The sequence below is a fragment of the Juglans microcarpa x Juglans regia genome, chromosome 3S, assembly GCF_004785595.1.
Source record: "Juglans microcarpa x Juglans regia isolate MS1-56 chromosome 3S, Jm3101_v1.0, whole genome shotgun sequence".
In the NCBI taxonomy this organism is placed as follows: domain Eukaryota; kingdom Viridiplantae; phylum Streptophyta; class Magnoliopsida; order Fagales; family Juglandaceae; genus Juglans; species Juglans microcarpa x Juglans regia.
Window position 1 is genome coordinate 19,419,325 of NC_054599.1, and position 23,471 is coordinate 19,442,795.

General features: G+C 35.1%; 2 protein-coding genes across 2 annotated transcripts; one reads left to right on the top strand and one right to left on the bottom strand.

The window, feature by feature from the left end:
* The first annotated feature begins 6,471 nt into the window (after positions 1–6,471).
* On the top strand, positions 6,472–9,596 carry LOC121258171 (cyclic dof factor 1-like). The gene is made up of 2 exons (XM_041159558.1): positions 6,472–6,846; positions 7,863–9,596. The coding sequence occupies exons 1-2, from the start codon at positions 6,655–6,657 to the stop codon at positions 9,144–9,146; spliced, it is 1,476 nt and encodes a 491-aa protein (XP_041015492.1). The 5' UTR covers positions 6,472–6,654; the 3' UTR covers positions 9,147–9,596.
* Positions 9,597–18,583: 8,987 nt separating this feature from the next.
* Positions 18,584–20,969, bottom strand: LOC121257049 (transcription factor MYB105-like). The gene is made up of 3 exons (XM_041157917.1): positions 20,065–20,969; positions 19,355–19,873; positions 18,584–19,151 (listed from the first exon to the last, which is right to left on the bottom strand). The coding sequence occupies exons 1-3, from the start codon at positions 20,600–20,602 to the stop codon at positions 18,877–18,879; spliced, it is 1,332 nt and encodes a 443-aa protein (XP_041013851.1). The 5' UTR covers positions 20,603–20,969; the 3' UTR covers positions 18,584–18,876.
* Positions 20,970–23,471: the final 2,502 nt, after the last annotated feature.

Sequence of the window (23,471 nt, forward strand, 5' to 3'; positions counted from 1 at the left end):
ATTTTGACTAGATACAATTCTTTCCCAGGAACCACCACTCATTGTCGTTTACTCCCAAAACTTTGATTCGGTACAACTCAGTCCAATGAATTACTGCTCCATTGTCACTCATAAATGGTATCTATTAAGGAGAACCCATTAGCAGGTTAAATCCCAGTGGGACAAGTGGGATAATAGTTTGTCAAGTTGTATTTGAGTCAAAGTTTAGAGGGTAAGTGACAATGAGTGGTAGTTCGTGGAGGAAAAAATATTAGCCGTAGATTGAAAAAGGGAGCCATAATGCATTGGTAATTTGGTGCTACAAGGAATTTCTCCCATACCAGGTACTAATTATGTTAATTCTTCTACTGGAGGTTCTAAAGCTTCTTGAGCCCCCCAAAATATTTACCAACCAACAGAAACAGAAACAGAAAAACACCCACATTTCACTAGAAACAGAAGATGAGCTCTTCCATACAAAGCCTGATCGTCCAATTCTCAATTCCGAATTTCTTCTGCAGAATTAACCTATTCAAAAAATGCCATTGGCCCATTACTATCATCAAGAACCAAAGAAATTGGAGGTTCTCAACTCACTGAAACATACAAAACCAATTCGTTGCGCACCTTCTTTTAGCTAGATATGGCATACTCCATGATTATGAAAGCCAAGCCAATTGCATTTACCGCATACCTTGAGACTTCTCAATTGCTAATAACACCAATAAAATCGAAAAAAAAAAAATACCCGAAGAAACAATTAAGGTTTTATGATATAATGCAAAAATCCAAACACATAAACAATTTTAAGAACTGAGTAAATGGGTTGCTATATTTCATTGGTAGGTCTCCACATGTTAAAGGATTGGTTTAAGATCTGGAAATGGAGACCCCGCTATCTTTGGAGAAAATAAACAGACACCCAGATGAAAAAATTGGATTCTGACAGAAACCCAACAATGTAAGTCAATGACAGATCATGGCTGACAACATGAGAACAGACAGTCAGATTGAAAACCTTATGAATAAGAAAGTGGAAGCAAAGGGAATTATGGACTTTACACGAAAGAGTGAGAGACAAAGGCTTCAACTACAGGTTGGTCGCGCTGGTATCAATCTAAATGCTCGAGTTTCTTTTATTATTATTGTTGTTGTTGGCCCAGCAAACTCAATCGCAAGAGATCACAGAAACAAGTAAAAAGTAAACACACAAAATGCCTGTGAAAATTTCTTCATTTGCTGCAGGTCACTGATGCTGTCTCGTCGTTTCCCGCTCTACGCAGAGACGGGGCTGATTTAGAAGTCCTGACTCCCAAGGTGTTGACACATCGTTTTCTGAATTCTTATGTACTGAAACGAGGTTTCGGGTTGTTGAGTGCACAAATGCTGTAGTGACTATAATGTTTGTGTCTTTATGAATTCTACTGCCAAAATGAACTTCTTGACTTTGACGTTATACACGGTTGACCCATTGAACCTTAAATTTCTTCATTTTCCATATAAATTATTCAACTTATAATTAAAAATAAGAAATACCAAACAGAAATTATAATATAAGGTAATATGTTAAAAAGTTATAAATCACGTAAGTGGTTATCCATTTTTTTTCTTTTTTACAAAGGTTATCCATTTTATGAGGTCCAAGTTATTTAAGAAAGATTTGTGCAATTTCTTACACGGAAGTGTAACTTAAATATTAAAAACAAGAAATTTTAGTAGGATTTCTTGAAGATGTTCAAAAAGTCTTTCTTGAAGATGTCCTAAAAGTCTTACCTAAACTGTAAACATATTTCATGAAACTTGAGTTTGAAGGAAAAAAAAAAAAGGGTACAATTATTTTTCTAATCAAAGTTAATGAAAATGAAGAAATTTTAGTATAATTAATTATAATTTTTTTTAAAAGGCAAAAGAACCGACCAAATAAAAAATCAGATAAAAATATTCTTCAACAAAATCTAAGTAAGTAAAGACTAGATCAAGTTCTTAATTGTATGATATATATAAGAGTTCTGCTACATATAGTCACTTCTACGTATTTTTTGTGCACTTCACTTATGTGATTAGTCAAAATAGTTATTTTATATTAAAAAAAATGATGTAGTCAATCACATTAATGGAGTGTAAAAAGAGTATACAAAAGTGATTTTACATAAAATTTTTGATATTTAAACTAGTCGACCAAATTGATCCAATAATGCATGACTTTCTATGAAACTAGATATATTGTCTCGTTATTATTTTTATTTAGCATTTATTAATATGTTATGTTCATGTCCTAGTGATTGATCTGTTTTAATAAAATATTTTTCCAACAAATGACGATAATTTCATGTGATTTAAGATGGAAAGACTCATTTTCATTGAGCACCCTATTAAGCAATGATCATCACGCGTGGTGATTATATCACTGACTTCTCTACAAGACATATCAGTCGAATCCACGTCATCGTCGTCATTTTTATTATTACAAAGAAATAGCAAACTACAAGTTAACCAAAAGAATGGAGATCATGATCTTATTAGAATTAAGATATATGAACTTTTTGTAACATGCTTTTATTACTTGTTAATTAAAAGTGAAAATATCAAGTGTTTTGTATTTATATTTTTGAGATTTTGTACTAGAACATTTCTCTAAATTGGATCATTTAATTTGATCACAATATTAGAAAGGTTCTTGATTTAAATAAAATTTTTCTCATTTAAACCAATAGTACTTCAAAGAAAAATTCAATAAACTTGAAAGATTTAATGATAATTATTTCCTAAAAATTGGGTTAGATGAAAATTCTTCCAAGCCCATCAATAAAAATAACAAGCAACATCACAAAGAAATTAAATAAAAGTAATTTCACAAATTGACGTGACTTTATAGATTCATGTGATCCATTAAATCTATTTTATAATAAAAATAACTTTACAATATGAAAAACAACATCAAGTCACATCAGTTTGTGAAATTACTTTTATATAATCACTTTGCAGCTAGAGTATTTCTCTTTACTTTTAATGAAAAGTTTTCCTCCAACCTAGTATAGAGAAAAATGATATCCATGTAACATTGATATTGGTTTCCCGCATCCAAATAATTAGAGTGATTAAAATATGATTTAAAAACGAAATGTTAATTACTCCTAATGATAGTACAAAGTTTTGTACCTATGATGTAATCACATTTTTCTTCACGTATGCACCTCATATCCCTTTGATCCATTGCGTCAAATGTGTGTGATGGCAATATGCCAATACCAATATATCATAGGGTCACGCGCGTGGATATACTTGTCAACAAAAGTGGCTCAAAAAAACACTAGAGTTTAATGAATTGTCACATCTAAAATGCATGCCCTTATAGCGCCCTCGGCAAGCTTCTCACAAATTTTTTTTAACAAAAAAATAGACTTTATATTGAAAAATTATTTAAAAAAATTATTTTTTTTAGTGAGATCTATTTATTTACAACAAGTCTATATAGAACTTGTCTATTTAAAACTTATATCTAATATTACTTTTAATAATAATGTCTGATGTAAGGGGATTTTTCTCCCTTCTGTCTCAGCGGATTTGAGAATGGCAACTACGAGAACAAGAATCAAAGACCCAGCCCAAAACAAGTATAATCTCCAACCCGACTCATGGGTAGGCTCCTATGGATGCAACTTGCATGAGAAAACATGCTGCAGGGGATGAGACTCGCTGACTTGGAGACCCCTCAAATATCGTCCAGCTCTTGAATGTTTGTACGTGTGGTGGGCGTAAAGCACGGGAGACCCTCAATCCTTTCATAGTAGGGGCATCAATGGACTACCAATGACGCTAGTAGGGTGGGGGAAATCGGAGAACCAAGCCACATTAATGGCACCACTACCCGAGGTACACACCACATTAATGACGCCATTGCAGAGTCACGCCATATTAAATGACTCTGACAAAAGGAACAGTAAGAAAGATAAGGATTCTATAGAGGCAGACACGATCTATCCCCCCAGACTCGTAGTATAAATAGCAAGCTTCTGGTACGAGAAACCTCTCTTTGATTTTTAAATTCTCTCACTTATGCACAAACTTTCAAGAAAATTTACTGACTTGGGCATCGGAAACTTCCCGGCCCCAAGGCCACCCTCTCTCAGTTGCCTTATTCTCTAATTTTATAAACCCAAATTTTGAAGATCTGAGTTACCAAAACCTAACCCAAAAACGTGTGAAAGACACCTTAACATCCGATTTTCAGCAATTAGATAGATAATGTTGACAAGTATTCTTGGTCATAAAATCTTCAACTAATATCTTATCATAATGGCTAAAGCATTCAGATATAAGCACTTTATGATCAGCAAGTAATCTTTTTCTGGTCGGCCAAAACTACAAAAAGTTGTGGCCCTCTTAACTTTGGCCATTGTTGAAATCAATTTATGAGCAAAGTCATTTTAACTCTTCCTTCCTTTTCTATAATCTGAATATTAAAAAATTGAAAATAAATTGTGCTTGCTATCATCACCAGCAGGCCACGATCTTTTTTCATCTTCCTCACTCTTATCCAAATGATTATTTTATTTATTTTAGAGTAATGTTAAGTATAGTTTAAAAAAATAAAGGTTTACTATATATTTTATTTTATTTTATTTATATATATATAGGTGCCAAATTTCTCCTTATTTTTTAAGAAAAATACGTGAGATTTATATGTATTAATATATTAATATTTTTTAAATATTTAAAAAAAAAAAAGTTTTGTCTATACAGCATGCTAGGAGTCACTGCTGATGGCGGCAGCCTAACATCACTATTTCCTAATATAAAACTACAAAAATAAGACGTGGTGTTGAATAATTCCAACCAAAAAGAAAAGTAAGAAAATGGAGTCTAATCACGAGTGGTCTAAAAAGGAAGAGGTCTGTTCTAAGAAGTCACCAACATTTTAGAGAAGATGGAGGAGGAGGAGGAGGAGGGCTTAATGGATAACAGAGGAAAAGGAAGATAAATGGTCCCCGACGTCTGATCACTTTCCAAAGAGTGGACACGTGGCAGCCACTGAGAAGCGTATCCTCCTCATCAAGCAAAGGACAGCCACTAGAAAGGAAGATTCTTTAATTTTTGAAAAGGAGAGAATAACTGCATTAATCATCTCACCATCGACGGCAACGATTGATGTCGTCATATTCACTTTTTAGCTCTAATTTAGATCATATTTACTATTTAGATTATGGGTCATAACCTGTGGGTCCAGACTATTGGATAAAAGATACAGGTCTTAACGAGAACAAAAAGTTATTATATATCTAATCAGAAATGATATTTACAATTATAAGTTGTATAAATATATTTATAATATTTTTATAACTTTTTTATTCAAATAATAAAAATATTTTATCTTATTTCATCATTATAATTTTATTAAATTTTTATATAAATTATAATAAATAATTTAATTTTTTTAAATATTAAAATAATAATAATATTAAAAACTAATATTCTAATAATATTTTTTTCAACTTTTAGGATTGATTTGGACAGTAAGATGAGATTAAATGAAATAGTTTTAAATGAGTTGAATAAAATATTGTTAGAAAAAAGTGAGTAAATATGAGATCCATGTAAAAAAATTAATTTTTTAATTGTAGATCTCACTTTTTTCAAAAAGATTGTGTGGTGTTTGAGCATTCCATGACTGTAAATATCATTATGTGTCCATACTCTAAAATTATTTAATAATTATTTATCATATGCATGTATTTTAAATAATAAAATCTATCTTTTTTATTAATTTAAACTTTTTGGATGAGTGGTGATTTCACATAGTATTAAAATAGAAGTCCTAAATTCGAACAGACTAAATTTAGATGTTGAGATGAGTTGAGTTGAGTTCTGAATAGTAATATTTTGTAGGTCTCATTGAGATGAGTTTAAGTTTTTAGGTTGAAATGTATGAACTATGTTGAGATGAGTTTAACTTTTTTATAATGAGTTTAAAAAGTAGTAAGTTTCATCAATAATTAATTTAAAATGAACTAAATTTAGTTCAACAACTAAACAAAATCTAAAATCTACGCTTCATCTTATTAATTAAATATTTTATATAATATAAATAATAAAATCTTTTTCAGTAACTTTAATTTTTAGAACAAAGGAAGTTTCACATGTTTCATAAAATCAATCTAAATATGTTGATGGGATAAAAGATATGGCATTTCTCAAGAACATGCATATCTCCTCTTAATCGATCTAATTTTAATTAAAAACCAAATCCAATTATCCAAATGTGTCCTTTCCCTGTGATATCATTTCTATGTACTTTTATCCGATTAAAAATAGAAAAGAAAGATGGGGGAGTAGACTGTGGAGACGCTGACATGGAAGAAAAGGGCGAGACAGCAGAGCACTATGTTTTGGAGGAGAACCGACAGCACAGAAAAAATCTGTGAGGCTCCAAAAACTTGTGGCTCACAAAATTTTCCCTTTAGTGACGTGGCATGTTCATTCTCACCTTGGTGACTTGTTGGGCCAACCTCCCCACCATTCTTTCCATTTCACCAACACTCCGCCTGCATCAAAATCCTTGCTCAGAGTCACAGACACCACTGCTACTAATTTTTTTTTTGGAGAGAAAGACTCTGACTTTTAGAGCAGAGAGAGAGAGAGAGAGAGAGTTTCTTTTCCGATATTAAGAATACGATAATGTCGAAGTTAAGAGACCCGACGGTTATTAAACTCTTCGGGAAGACGATGACGATTCCATTGCCGCTGGAGCATGAAACTTGGGCTACTAAGCTCTGTGGAGCTGAAGATTTCTCTGACCATAATCTTCGCTGTTTCCCCACTTCTTCAGGCGAAGAGAACTCTGGCAGAGAAAGTGCAAAAGGGGATAAGGTATATATGTATACAGTATATATATGCATGTGCTTTGACCTGTGTGTCGATTACTTTCATTTTAATATATGGATGAACTTTTAAGAGCAACCCATTTTTCAGATACCCATTTTCAGAATCCAGGACTTTTGAATGGTTGATTGATTAGCTTAATTTTATGATATCTTAGCTTCAATGTCTTTTTGTGTGGAAGTAAAGAATCATTTTCTGGGTTGGTTTGGTTTAGCTCAGGTGGGGTTTGGCTGGTTTTATACACTCTGTTTCAGAGAAAACCTTCTCTTCAAGTTTCTGTAGCCTTTTTGATATTTCAGAGGTTTTTTTAGTTTGTTTTATTTTTATTTGAATGGAATTCCTGATCTGTACTGTTTAACAGTGAGTTTGTATTGATGTTTCACCATCCGTGACAGATTCTTTCCTGCTCTGCAATGGAATCTTTTCTTATTGTCTCAGGGCTGATCCACTCAGTTCTGTGGACTAACGGAGAAGAAGAAATCTCTAGAAGGCATAACAAAAGAAATATGATATTTGATGCTTTACGATCACTAGGATTGGAAAAATTTTGTTTAGACTCAACAGCTTTATGATAAACTCCAAGATGGGCTTTTAGGCTTTCTGTATATTAATATTTTTAGTTACTCTGCCTGCTTGTTTGTTTGATTGATTGATACTCTCGACCAAGACAGGATTGAACTAATCTGACAAGAGCAAAATATCCTTGTGGCCAAAGATTGGTGACTACTTTTTCTTCTTGTTTTATGCTCATATGTGTTTCTTCAGAGCCAATTCCAATGAAACTTGGCCAAGCAGAAGGCTTCGATCTTCCCATAATACTTTCAACCAAATAAATAATATAGCAACCTTATCAATAAAACCCTGATACATGATGGAAAGTAATGCTTGAAAGCAAATATTTGATTCTCCAGTGGTTCAATGATATTTTTGTTCTTGTATTTTAGCTTACTCCTTGAACTTTGTTGCTATGATCTCCTAATTGGAACTTCTATTTGATATATTAGGTACCTTGGGGAAGAGAACTCACAGAAGATAAACAGGAAGATTGTAACTCCCATGAGATCAAAGCGGACTCGAAAGATCCTACAACATCATCAGGCATCAGTGAGAACCCTAAAACTCCCTCATTTGATAGAGAAACTTCGTCGCTGAAAGCCTACAAAAATGGAGAGCAGAGTGAGGCGAGTATCTCACAAGAAAAGACTCTGAAGAAGCCTGATAAAATACTTCCATGTCCCCGCTGTAACAGCATGGATACCAAGTTCTGTTACTACAACAATTACAACGTCAGCCAGCCCCGTCATTTCTGTAAGAACTGTCAAAGATACTGGACTGCAGGTGGCACTATGAGGAATGTGCCTGTAGGTGCCGGGCGTCGCAAGAATAAGAACTCTTCTAGTTCACACTATCGTCACCTCATCGTTTCAGAAGCTCTTCAAACAGCTCGAGTTAATGGAGTCCATAACTCTGCTTGGGGAAAAAATGGCGCTGTCCTCACCTTTGGCTCTAATTCTCCTCTTTGTGAATCCATGGCTTCTGTATTGAGCCTTGCAGAGAAAATACAAAACCCCGTTCAAAATGGGTTTCGTAGACCTGAGCAGAGAACTCTTATTTCTGGAGGAGATCATGGTGATGATCACTCAAGTGGACCCTCTATTACAGCTTCAAATTCAATTGAGAAGGAAGGCAGTGCAGGTTTGCAAGAGTTGGCAGTTAAGAATTATCCAGGGTTTCCTCCCCAACCGCCATGCTTTGCAGGAACCCCCTGGCCTTTACAATGGAACTCATCTCATTGGGGCTCTGTAATGTCTCCACCTCCTTTGTGCCCATCAGGGTTTCCTGTATCTTTCTACCCTGCTGCTCCTGCAAATTGGGGTTGTACTGTACCAGGCACTTGGAATGTACAATGTCTTTCCCCACCATCCTCTTTTCATAGCCACTGTGCCCAAACCTCTGCCCCAAATTCCCCAATCTTAGGCAAACATTCAAGGGATGGGAAAATCCTTAATCCAGAAAACTCTCAGCAAGAAGAGACAGTTAAAGAGCAGAGTTCAGAAAGATATGTTTGGATTCCTAAAACTTTGAGGATCGATGTTTCTGATGAAGCTGCGGAGAACTCTATAGGCACAATACAAGGGAATGAGAAGATTAATTCTGTCAATGGTGATCTTTTTAAGGCATTCCAATCGAAGGGTCATGATAAAAGTCATGTCGTCGAGACATCTAGAGTGCTGCAAGCCAACCCTGCAGCCCTTTCCCGGTCACAAAACTTCCATGAGATCGCATAATTAGAGAGATATGAATTGGTGAACTCTGCCTTAGGTGCCAACGCAACAATTGGGGTTTACCTCTCTGCAACCTCTCCTTGCTGACAAATTTGTTCATCCTTCTTTTCCAGACACCGGTCTCAATGCCGGACATAATTAGCCGAGCAGTCCAAACTGAAGATGAAGGAAATGTCCACCTACTTATACGTTGTAGTATAGAATATTTGTTTTTTACAAGCTCTTATAGCTGCCTTTCTTTCTGTGTTAGAGTATGTAGCTGCTCTATTATCTCATCTGTAACTGTACGATTGCTTTCACCATAGATGGTTTGTTAGTATGCATGTACATACTATACCTAAGAGTGAGAGATATAGCCGGAAAAAAGTATAGATTATTGGATGGATCAAAATCCAGTAATGTAAAATAAACTTGGTAGAAGTTTTAAGTAATCTGGAAAATTTTATTGCTTTCTCTTTTTCTGTGACAAGTCCTGAGCAATTATTGCTTTTCCAGATCAAGCTCCAACTAAAATAATGTTTAGCTATATCAGAGCCACTAATTCTGAGTAATATAGGTTCTGTTGCTATGACAACCCAGCCTTGCATCAACTTAATATGGAAATCCTGATTATCATAATAGATCACTCATCCCATTTGCAGATGTTCTTTTCAGAAAGTTCAAGGCTGCAGCACTATGGAACTTGTCTTGCTGGTGTATTAAAATCTTTATTCATAGTTGGTGCATGTCACAATGTAAGCCACCATGACTATATGTTTGGAGATGGAGAAAAATCAAAAGATAGAAAGTTTTGTAGGCCCCACTTTCTTGCTGATAACTTCAATATATTTCAGAAAAAGGCCCAGCATCATTTTCTCTCAAACCTAAGGAACCCTAACTGTCAATATACCAAAAGGTGGAGAGCAACGATAAAGTAAACTTTTTCTGCTTTTTCTTGTCATTACTTTTACCTTTTCTTTCACTAAATACATATAACCATAAAAACCTGGACCTTCCCTTCATTTCATGATGTTGGATTGATAATATGAAAATCAGAGGTGTTTATGATGTGTCTCTCATCTATCAATCAGGAAGAAACATTCAGATATTTAATTGTTGTTGGTGTCGGCACTGGGAGACCACAATTTCTGCACAAGATTAGTTGTAATGGGACCCAAACCATGTGATGCCATGAAGGGTGATTATCACTTTCTTTGGCCATTCGATCGTTTGCTTTCTTTCTTTCCTTTTCTTTTTGTTCTGTTGCATGCATGCCTTGTATCTGTATGTATGAAAGCTATTTTTCTTGTTCTATGAAAATATCCCAATTGCTAAATATGTGGCAACAGGCAAAATGCAATGAAAATCTGTCCATTCGTACAATATGTAGCCGCCCACAAATTATGTTATGACTTCGGGTTCGAGTTCCCCAAGAAAACCTCTCTTTCATGGTAAAAGTTCAACACTACTCTACAAAATTAGTTAAAATATTATAAAGAAAAAATGTTCCCCCCACAGGCATTGACCGAATGGCTAGGTTGGAAGCTTTTCAGACTAGACCACCTCTGTATAATATATATTACTTTTTCTTGCTTCGTCTTGGTAGTGAAGAGCTGAAGAAAATTCTAAACAACAGTCAAAATTACAAATTATTAGTATTAGGTGTAGGGTGGGCAGTGAGAGCCCGTCCCCCGCTCCCGTCCGCCCCACCTCCGCATAGGCGGACTCAGGGAGGCTACTCCTGTCGGGGGCGTCTGCCTCGCATGAAGGATCCCTAGCAGGGGTGGGGGCAGGCTGACCCCAATGGGGCCTTGCCTCGCACCTCGCTCCGCACCCTCCCAAATTTATATTAAAAAATATTATTTTTTATATTTATATAAATATATACAATTTGTTAAGAACTTGAATTCAAGTTAATGGATTGCCTTGACCTTCTAGTAAGTCTCACATTGCTTAAGAATGACTATTGTATTGTCTCGACTTCCTATATAAAAGTTGGACTAAGAGGCCAAGACAATAAAAAATACAACTGAGTTTATATTTTTTTGAATAAAATTTATAATTATATTATATAATAATTTGGGTATAAAAAAAATTTAGACCCAACAAAAATTATAGACTCAGTGAATCATTGGGTTGAGTGGGGGGCGGGGCGGAGTGCAGTTTCAACCCCACCCCTTGCTACCTAGGGGGGCCCACTCTCGCCTCCCAAGGGAGGGGGCAGGGTTGAAACCCTCAACCCCGCATGGTGTGGCGGGGGGCAAGGAGGGGGTGCCCCCTCCCCGCACCATGCGGGTAGCACTCCTAAATAGGTGAATCTTGTAATTGGCAATTTATGGAAATCGTAGCTAATACATCATACATGTGTATTTACTTATTCTAGCCATTTCCTTCTCATTTTGAGGTCCCATTATATAATATATATATATATATATTGCCACAATTTTTTATATTTTTGTCTTCTTGTCCACAATTCATAACTTTCACATGCCAATGCTCTTAAATTCAAGGTTTTAATTTCCATTCCGTTCCAATTGGAAAGGCCGGAATTTGCAGTGTCGGAATAGTAACTAGCACGGCATATGTTGTTGTTCTGTCTGGGGTTAATTTCGGTCTGAAGTCTAATTAAATGGAATTTTCATAAATAACTTGAAAACAGAGGGACAAAATGGTAATTCCTATACGGTCGACTTCTCCCGTTCTTCTCCCTATTCCCTGTGAAACCAGATCCCTAATTTCTTTCACCTTCTATTTTTTTTCTCTATGTCTGTCTCCACTATCCAGTCACCAGTGTCTCCACACTTGAACGACTAGTGCCGATGCCACAATCAACATTGTCGCAGCTCGAGCCTCGTGATGCCGTTGCAGATTCACAACTTCTATTGCTTCGTCAAAGTTTAGTCTTCGCCACACGTTGACATTGACGTCGACATCCACCTCCACACTTCACCGCTCACTTCACACCACTTGCATTTAGCTCAAGCAAGTTTGTTAGAACTTTGAGGTTGTTAGAACTTAGGGTTTGTTTTGTTAATCTGATTTGGACATGATCAGTTGTATAATTATAAACCTTGCTCTATTTATTTGCATAAGCGTAAGTATTACTCAAAATTGGATGTACTGTGCAACTTTTGAGGAGAATACTAAATTACACTGGTGCATCATGCATATGAAGCAGTGACAAGCTATACATGCTCATTTGTTACTTCATATGGGCAATTAAAACAATGATAGGCACCATGTTTCTTTTTTCTTTTTCTTTTTCTTTTTTTTTATTTTTTTTTGGGGGGGGGGGAGCTTTTCTATTACAACAAACATTTCAACCAGTTCTGATTATCCTTTTTGCTTCTATTCCATAATTCCATATCCATGGAATAGTATTAAAACATCATCTATGCACACATCATACATGTGTCTAAACGTCTAGAAAATTCAAAATCGCATCACCTACAAAAGATATGTGACCAAAGGGCAAAAAACCAATCAAGCACCCGCCAATGGTCTCCAATTTTTGCATCAACATCATCAATTTCCTTTGCAAGCTTGTGAAGCATAGCATGTAGCTTGCCAATTGCACATAGACTGTGTAGCATCAAAAGGAAGAAATTGCACAAGCTAGATAGATAAGCCTCGTAACAAGAGTTTTTAAAACCTAGTTATCCTCTCTATAAGTGTTGAAGAAACCTTGTGACCTATAGCTTTCTCAGTAGCATGGTCACTGTCCTCCCTAACAGCTTTGTATGCTTTCCTAGCTTCTTCTTCACCATCTGTACCTTCTTTCTCCATCATGCTGTTATACATCTCTATCTAGAAAATGATTAATAACAAAAGTTAATTATAACCAACAATAGAATATAATGAGACATGCAGTTTTCAATGAGAAAAGGAGAGCAAAACATAGGAAAGTTTTACAACAAGACTACCATTTATTTCTAACCATTAGCATTAGCATGAAACGTTACGTTCTAAAAGTTTGTATTAAGGTACTATCGTTCATTCTCTATGGGTGCTTTTTCTCTCCAATAATATCTTTCAACCAAGTTTTATTATTATTATTATTATTATTATTATTATTATTATTATTATTTTATAATCATGCAGGAGTGTAAATATATATAGTTGTCAATCAAATAATGCTACATCTACGACACTTGCTCCTGCAAAATCATAGGATCTAGCATGGGCCCATGCACGCATAGTACTCGAGGCAAGAAATAGTACTCAAGCAATTAGAGGTGGAGGAGTCACTAGATTGAAATATCATCTAGCTGGGGCTCAAGGTGATGTAGAAGCATGTAGAAAGGTCCCTAATGATATAAAATGGCAAATGAAGAAGTTGGTCAATGAATTGAAAAAAGAAAAGAAAAGAAAAGAAAAATAAACTCATAGATTGGAAGCCCTTATGGTGATGTAGATTTACCATATGATGATATTGATGATGATAATGAGGGACGCTATCATGGTTCAAAATGGAAGAGGAAGGAGAATGAATGGAAAGTCAATGGGGGCATTTAATATATTTTTGCTCCAATAACAACTCTTGGGTCTCAACCTTCCATTAAGAGTGTTATGTGGTCGAAGGAGATGATTGACAAAGCATAAATATCTGTAGCAAATTGGTGGTATGTGTTAATCTACCTTTCAATGCAGCTTAATCCAAGTTTTATCAACCAGTTATAAATGTCATGGTTGTGATTGGGCTAGGATTCATTCTTTCATGAGTTGAGAAGAAATTCGTTGAAGAATTTTGTGAATGAGATCCAGGATTATCTCTTAGATATAAAAATTTTTGGGATGAGAGTGGTTGTTCAATAATGACAGATGGTTGGACAAACCAAAGGCAACAACCAATAATCAACTTTTTAGTTTATTTCCAAAAAGGTACAATGTTCTTGAAGTCTATTGATGCATCGAGCCTTATAAAATATTCTAAAAGATCATTTAACATTTTTGATGAAGTTGTTCAAGAAGTTGGGGTTGAGAATATTGTGCAGTTCATAACAGATAATGATGCAAGTTATAAGGCTGTAGGAAAAAAGTTACAACATAAGTATGGCTCTTTCTTTTGGTTCCCTTGTGCGGCTCATTGCATAGATTTGATGTTAGAGAATTTTCCTAATCCCAGTTATTTTTCTATTATTGATGAAATTATAAAAATGTAAGGAAGATAACGGAATTCATTAATAATTATGCTTGAGTTTTGATTTTAATGAGAAAAGACTTCACCAAAGGTTGTGATTTATGTCGCCCTGCAATCACAAAGTTTGTAACAATTCTTTTTAAGTATCCTATGCTTACTTTTGTTTAAGAAAGAGCTTAAACAAATGTTTACTTGTGATAAATGGGTTGCATCAAGTCATTCTAAAAGTACCACAGGGAATGAGATAATTGGGATTGTTCTTGAAGATAAAGAGTTTTGGACTTAAGGGATGTTTGGCAATATTTTTTTTTTTTATCTCATCTCATTCCATCTTATTTCCTCGATCTCAAACATCATTTAAATATAAACACTTTCAAATTAATCATTACAATTTTTTCAAACTAATCATTATAACTTTCTCAAACTTCAAACAAAAAATAAAAAATAATTCAATTTTTTCAAATCTCAAAACAAAAATAATATTAACAAATTATAATCTAACAATATTTTAACTTTATAATATTTTTTATTTAACTTTTTATCTCTCATTTCCCAAAATCTAATAAATACTTAACTCAAACTATCTTACTACTATTCACAAACTATTTTGTTATTATTCACAAAATTCTCATCTCATCTAATCTCATTCCCCAAGTATCTTCTCAATGTTAGTTTATTGTAAAAATTAGTGAGGCTTTGGTTCTAGTTCTACAACTTACCGACGAGGAAGAGAAACCTGCAATGGGATAATTGTATGATGCAATGGAGAGAGCCAAATAATATAAAAGCGAGATTGAAGAACAAAGTTATTACATTTAAACCATTCATCAGGATCATTGATGCTAAGTGGGATAAGCAACTTCACAGTCTATTATATGTAGCGAGTTGTTTTCTTAACCATGAAATTTACTTTAACCCTTGCATTAAAAAGAAAAATGATATTTCAAGAGGGTTATGACTTGCATTATAAAATTGAAACTTGATCCTAATAAGTAAGACAAGATCATTGAACAACTTGAATTGTATAAGAATGCAAATAGTAATTTTGGACATTCTTTAACAATCCACCAACGTGAAAAAATTAGTGCAGGTATTATCAATATCATTTGTTAAATAGTGTGGATCTATATTTTAATTTTGTTAAACTTTTCTTAGAATGAGCTTATTCATTCTAATAAGAGGAATAGACTAGAGCATAAACGTTTGAATGATTTAGTCTTTGTTCATTATAACTTGAAACTGCAAAAGAGGTAACATTTTTCAATAATAATGTTTTTGAATTTTGAAAAATATGTAACATTTTCACTAATGTGACTTTTATTTTGACAAAAACATAAAAAAGTGAAGAGATTTTTTGGATCCAATCAACCTTGAAAATATTGACTTGATGGAGGAATAAGTGGGTGAAGGATCAGAGCTTATTGATGGAGAAGACTTGGATTGGAGAAGTATTGGGAGCCATTAGCCTCACTAAATTTGGAAAATTATGATAATGATGGTCTTGATATTGATGATGATGATGGTCATGAGTGTGGTGAAAATATTTTGATTAACTTTTCGTATGTTGATCCTTATTGTCTGATTGAGTTACTGGAGTGGAATATTTCAATACCGATACGTTTCAATGTACTGTTTCGGGATAGTCGTTATATGGATAAATTATATATATGAACAATTATATATATAGTAAACCTATATTGAGAAGTATTATTGAGTTTCTCAAGTGCATATGTTAAGACTTGTGTGGGGATAATAACAACTAGTTTGAGCTATGGGTGCTGATGGGTTGATCTGCAATGATGGGGTGTTTATGGGGACCCAAGGTTGGAGGGAAATGGGTGTGGTTCTGCTTGGCTTGGGATTAATGGGGATATGGGTAGGATTGACTTGGAATGATTCAGGTTAGGGGTTTTAGCTCAGATCCATGGTCTATATAGTAAATATGTCGGAATAGACTTGAAGAACATGCATAATATTTGAGAGTGATCCAATGTTCCACAAGCATAGCAAAAATTCAAAAAACTTTCATATTGAAAAGCTACCCACATTTCAATGTTGTAGTCTTTGGGAAGAGTAAAACCTTGCTCCAATAGAGAGGCGATATCAATTTTCACTTTGATCCTGATGAATTTCCTGCATGTTATTCCAAATTGTGAGTCTTCTTCAACCTCTAGTAGGTTGCCCAGAACCTTCCCAATATGTGTAGCATTGTCTTTGTCATGTGGTTTAGAGGGTGGCCGTGTATCTGTATGGAGAAGGCTTGGTGGTTTAGCTAAATCTATTGCAGAGTAGAGCCTGGTGGCCATGGTTTGAGAATTAGCAAATGTCATTCAAAATTCCATGGGACTTGGTTGAGGATTTTTTGCTTGTTTTGAGGGGATCGAAAAGTGAAAAGGAATAAATTAGCATCCAGATATTCAATTAGGAATTTTTGTATGAAATTCCATGTAGCTTTGATACTTGCATGGATGACAAATTTATTCAATGGGCGTGCAACAACTAGACGCCCTACTAATGCTAGCGCTGATTTTTTTTTTTTTTTTGCTTCTTCCATTGCAAGTTCGAGCTTGAGCTCTTTCCAAAGAGTGCCTTAGTTTGTGAGATCAAAGAATCCATATTCATCAATTTAATGGGGCAAATGTTGGGTTAAAATTTTTAGGAAATAGAGGAAAAACCCCATTGAGGAGTTGTTTTTTTGGGGGGGTGGAGAGAGAGTAGAACTCATTCTCAACGATGCATTTTGAGAACTTAATAAAGCTCCTACTCGTGGAAATTTTGATAAACAGCCACTTAAACAACAAATTAGCGCAGGTTCCCACAAACTTAATTAATTGGGCTATTTCATGAACATCGTTGTTGCCAGTATCGCGGGTATAGTATATTGTATTGATGTCTTGTTCATTTTATACGTTGTGTAGATTGTTGGGTTTTATCAATATGGAATAAAGGCCCATAATAATTAGCCCAGCTTTAATACTACATCTACGCATCTTTTCACTTCCTTTCCTGGCCCAACTTTGTCTCTTTAGACACCTAATTGTAATTGTAATTTCCTTTTAATTACCAGAAGAATCAAATGGGAACTCGATCGTTAAGCCTATCTGATCATGTGTAAAATAAGTGCAAAAATTTTCAATCAATAGCGTTAATATCATCACATTAACGTTGTCTTGTTGGCTTTTGAAAACAGTTGGGTGTCTGTGGATGTGGATCATGTCATCAAATAGTCATGTCTTCTAGAATCAGGAAATAATAATAAATAATCCCAAAGGATTTTCGGATCAACCTGCTGCTTACTATGTAAGACAATTTGAAACCGCTACCCCCCATGTGGGTGGCATGCATGAATTCTCAGGATATTCTGCTGATTATCTGGGAAAAGGGTGGAAAAGGGTGTTGAACACTGTCTATCATGAATGCACAGGAGCTGTGGTGTTATGCAGTTGCAGAATTTGTGCCTGAGTTTTAACTTTTGCGGGCCCATGAGAAAGGGATGTCCTGAGTAGTTCCAATCCCTTGGGTTTTTTTTGGTCTTTGTTAGCGTCATCATTTTCATTATTTCAACATCCCCATAATACCTTCTCCCACACCATTTTCTCAGCCTTTTCTTGCAGTTTCTAGCAACAAGCCAAACAAGCTTGTTTGGATTACTTATTCATAATCAGTATTCAAATGTTAAATTTCAAATCATGCCACGTCAAGAAATATATAAACAAGAACATTAAAACTTTAAAATTAAAACTATGACTGATCAGTTTGATCTGGCTTCCTCTTGTTTGATCCTGGTGTCCTTTTCTAGGTTCTTTTCAGAAGGAATGACAGCTGTGTTCTTGCTTCTTAGTTTAATGGGATCTGACTCTTAACAATCGTTTCTTTATAAAATTCTTCCAGTACAAATATATTAAAATAGGGTATAATTTTCATGCCCAAATAGTTCATTTCAATGAGACAACCTTCTCATGTTCTAGGGCAAGGCTCTTTAATTAATTCCCTTATCGTAGGTTATCACGTTGGACTAAGCATTTCTTTTGATGTCCCCTTCTTGATTTGACTATGTAATAAATGTCGGGATAAGTTTCTTAACTGCTTGTCTTTTTCCTTTTTCTTTTTCTTTCTGTTTTTTTACACGCTCGATCTGCTATACACTGCAAGTGACTGCATAATCTGCATCTGCTATGGCTTTCTGGTTCGTTCCTCTTGTTTCCTTCACGAATTTTAATGCAATGTTGACAAGGAAAAAGAAGATGATAGAAGTTTAAGAACAAGGAAAAAGTAAATTAATGGCAAGAGAAAAGTGGCATGGCGTTTGTGACGAATATAATTAACATATAACTTATTTGTTAACCTTGTCGGGTAAAAAAGAGTCTCATATGGGCAAGGACCTAATTAAAGGGTTACAAGAAAAAGATGGTGGGACTAAGCCTTGGACAAACAGATGCAGGTTTGTACTGTCACTCAACTGGAACAACAATCCTAGCTTTCTGTTAATTAATTACCTCTAATGGCTTCTTCATTGATCTTGCATCACATCCATATCGAGGCATTGATCTTTTGATGATTCTATGAAAACTTTGTTTTTTTTTTTTTTTTTTCAGCTTTTCATCGTTTCTAACTTCAGGTGGCACCTACTCCAAGAAAGTCAATGAATGGTGGTGGAATGGTCTCAAAATGGGTGGCTACTCCGCTTTCTGTGGCTGATAATGAAGGATCACTGGCTGAAACCTGAGGTCCTGGTGCTGATGTGTCCAAGAAACTGAAAGGGTTGTAATTGTTTGATTGTTGCATTGCCATAAAAAACGGGGAGTGGTTGTCGAGATATAAACCAGATGCTTGAGCTTCTTCAAGTGGCCTATCCCTATATCTGCCCATCTTGTCATTGCTCTTGGGACCTGACGAACACAAATACACAAAAAGCAGAATACAAAAATAAATCAAGGCATTCAACTTGGTTCAGCTGCAAAGAGAGCGATAGATCAAACAATGGAACGAGAAAACGAGGCACGATATGAAAGAATGACAAAATGAGTAGCAGCACAGATACCAAATGCATCCAAACAGGAGGAACAAAAAGGAATGGGGGCAAAGGGCAAACCAGGGAAGAAATCAAAAGACGCCTGTTGTGCACAGAAACCACTGTAAGGAAGGACTTCGCTGCTTGAAATTGCTAATTCTCCACTGGTCATGGGGGGTGAACCATTTAAGCCACAATCAATCCCGCTACTGGCACCATTAAATGTTCCAAATGGAAAAGAAGTAATATTGATTAGTCCTCCACTTGGGAAATCGAGACAGTATGGTAGTGTTTCTGTTCTTGTGGCTGCATCTCTGCAAGCAAAGCTAGGATTTTCCTCCATCCTCCTGTCTACAGATTGACCCAACTTCCTCCTCCTGTGAGCACTGGATTGTTCTCTAAGCTTCCTGGCCATTATAACATGCCAATGGTTCTTGACTGCGTTATCAGTTCTTCCAGGGAAAAGCCTAGCTATCATGGCCCATTTATTGCCATAAAGTCTATGAGCTTGCCTTAGCCTTTCTTCTTCTTCTTCGCTAAAAGCTCTTCTGTTGATCCTTGGGTCTAACTGGTTAAACCATCTCAGTCTGCAACTCTTACCTTTTAACCCAGAAAATCCAATAAAAGAAAATGAATAATTCTTGAAAAGAATAGTGCAACTATTTTGATATATATATATATATATATATATATATATATATATATATAGTTTAACCGAAGGATAGGAAATATTTATTATGAAGAATAAATAACAAAAATGCAAGGTATTGATCTTTGTCTCACTTCCTTACCTGATCTTCCTTCCAACTTCTCTGCTATGAGGTTCCAGTTCTGGGGGCCATAAAGAGCCACAAGTTCCTTGAGCTTGGTATCCTCTGCAGGCCTCCAATGTCCTCTATTGCAAAGCTTTGACTGCCCACTATCTGTTTCCTTCCCAGTCAGCGCATTCTCATTCTCATCCGAGTCCTTATCATCCAGGCCGACATTCTGATAATTCATTCTTTCATTGTTTTGCCCAAAAGCATATACGCTGTCAGAGACCTTAACCTCCCCAGCATTGCTGTTGTGGTGCTCTTCAAAGCTTCTTGTAATGGAGCTCCCCATGAACGGGAAACCCCAACTAGCTCTCCTATTTTCAACCTCAAAACTCTTGGAGATGGTACTTTCTTGTGAAGAAGAAATTGCAGAAGCTACTCCATAGTTGGGACTGAGGGAGAGAGAACCCATGTCTGCATAAACCATCCCCAGGGGCGAAGTGATAGAGGAAGGAGTACGGTATGAGTTGCAGCTGAGGTTACTTGGGTTTTCTGGTGCAAACTTGTTGGTCATGCCCTTATTTCCTATATCACAGACGCTGACGATTAAGAACTGATATCTGCGATGCTCTTTGTTGCCTATTGTGCCCTCGCCGGAAGCATTCTAGCTTGCTGCTAAGATACCAATAGAAGAGTTTCCGGGAAATTTATCTTTATGGCCAGATCAAAAGAATACAAAAAAAATGACGTGTCGGACCAAAAGTGAGAAGTAAAAGCTCGACAGAGAGATGGGAAAAGGAGAAAAAGTTTAGCAGCTTGAAGCAACGGAAACAGCTGAAGTGTTTTTAATAGAGAGAGATCCCCTCGTCTAGACTTCCCGGCCCTCTCACAGACTCGGAATATCAGGCAGGAAGAGAACATACTTTTAGTTGTAAGGCACCCTGACCCACCCCATTATTATACGTGTAATTATTTATTGAGTTAAAAAAAAAAAATATATATATATATATATATATATATGTGAGGTGTGCGGAGATGTCGCACTCTTATTATATTACTATCTTTACTATTCTCCAAACACATAACCCTCCTCACGTCATTCACACATGTGAAAGTTAAACGCATACTCTCTCTCTCCTACCTTTTTCTACACCTATATGGGGGGGTTGGAGGTTCTTAGGGTGTCCCCTTGTTAATTGACAAGAAAGAGTAATAACGTGATGTGTGCCAGGTTGAGGTTGTCCATGAGGGGCTAGACACCTCTCTTTTCAAGGCAGAAGAAAATGAGACTTCAACCCAACAAACACCGTGTCATCACTGGTAAATAAGCTACAGTCGCCATCTACACTCATCACTGCTTTTAACCATATCAAAGGAAGTTTAACTAGTCAGTTAACTACCTGAAGTCGACCCCAATGCCAAAGGCTTTGGCAAAGTTAGTCTCCCAATAAAATTCTCTTTAGTTTGTTAGAAGGGTTTTACCGTACATCACTTCCATTCATCTTCATAGCTCACACCTACACTTACAATTTTTTTTTTTATAAATTGTGGGATATTTTTCATAAAATATAAAATGTGAAGTAGTAAATAATGACTGATGAGAAGAATTATTCTTATTAGAATCTGTGTGTATATTTAGTAGGGGTTCTACCCGCCCTCTATAGGTCATGGCCACCCCTTCCCTGCATCCCGCCTCGCATGGAGCAGGGGGGCCATCCCCTGCCTCGGGGATGCAGGGGTGGAATACCTTGCCCCGGTGGGCCGCCTTTGTCTACTTAAAAAAAATATTACATTCTACTTGGTTTAAAAATTATTTCTAAATCTAAAAGTAATTAAAAATATATTTTTAGACCCAAATTATAAATTTAAATTTTGTAAATATGACTATAATTTAAAAACTATGTAATTTTTAAATTTGCTAGTGCATATTTTGTGTAAATTGTAGTGTATTAATTTTTAAACTATGTAGTTTTTAAATTTGTCAGTGTATATTTTGTGAACAAGTCTAATCAATTGTAATATATATTTATATGTACATAATTTGTAAATATATAAAATATATAATATATATATAAAAATGTAAGTTTAGGCGGGGCGGGGTTAGGCCCTCCCCGCCTCTGCTTGGGACCCTAGATGCAAGGTGGGGGGCCCCGCCCCCGCATGCGAGGAGCGAGGTTGCGGGGTGCGGGGTCCCGCTGCCCACCCCTACTATTTAGTGTATTTAATATGATTCGTAAATAAGAATAAAATAATTACTTAATAACAATGATGAAATAGTAGTAAATAATTTGTATATCGTAATAAAATTATCTATGAATATAGGTTCCCAAACAAACCCTTATTCATCACAAATTGAACTTGCACTTATTATCAAAATACATTTTATTTTAACAAACAATTCATTTGTTATTTGATTAAGTTCAAATTTATTCACGAGCTTCCTACCAAAATCATTATTCAATTTAATTACAAATTTTGACAAACAAATTTTAGTTTTTTGGTTAATATATTTATATAGTTTATGTAGATTTATATTAATTATTATATCCAAAAAATTCAAACAAGACGTATTGTTTTAGTAGCACGACTCTTATTATCTGATCTTTAACTATTTCAGATATTCGCATTACAAATATAAAGATAAAACCACAACAAAATAAATACTACGTTATTGGAATTTATACGAGTTGGGCTAAGATCATATATAAGAGTTTTATCGTTAAATTATGATCATAGTTTTATGTTTCTGAACAACTTATTACATAAACAAATCAGGCTAACTCTAATTTGGATGAGTTAATCTCGATCGGCTTGTGAATTATTTGATCTTTATTTCCAGCCTTGGCTTATTCGCTAAAAACTGTTTTATTTAAGAAAAATTATACTGATCATCATTCTCACACGCCACAAACTACATCTATTTTTATTATTATCTTTTTTTTTTCTCTTAGAAAATGTGTGGTATATAGATGATGAGTAGAATAATTCAATTAGTTTAAGAAAAATAAAATTTAAAAAAATTTAAAAGTAATAAAAATAAGTGTGGTATATGGTATGTGGTGTGTGGAGATGATGGGTATGAAAACTCTTTATTTAACTACAAATCATTTGACCCTTTCATGACTTGAACTTCTGGTATGCATGCATAATATATACTCCAATATCAATTGTTACAGACTTAACCCTTAATCAAAAAGTCATAAATTATTGTATAAAAAAAAGTCATAAATAATTAATACTTAATTAATACTGATTTGGTTAGGGTTATACCCTTAAGAGTAATGCTAAATACAGTGATGAGTTATGTGAACGCTATACACTCATTTTAAAAAGAGTAGGGTACACTATTAAAAAATTATTTTTTTCATTTAAATATTATATTTACTTTTTTTTTTTAAAAGAAGTGTGTGATACTTATGCATTCTATAATTACGAATCTCATT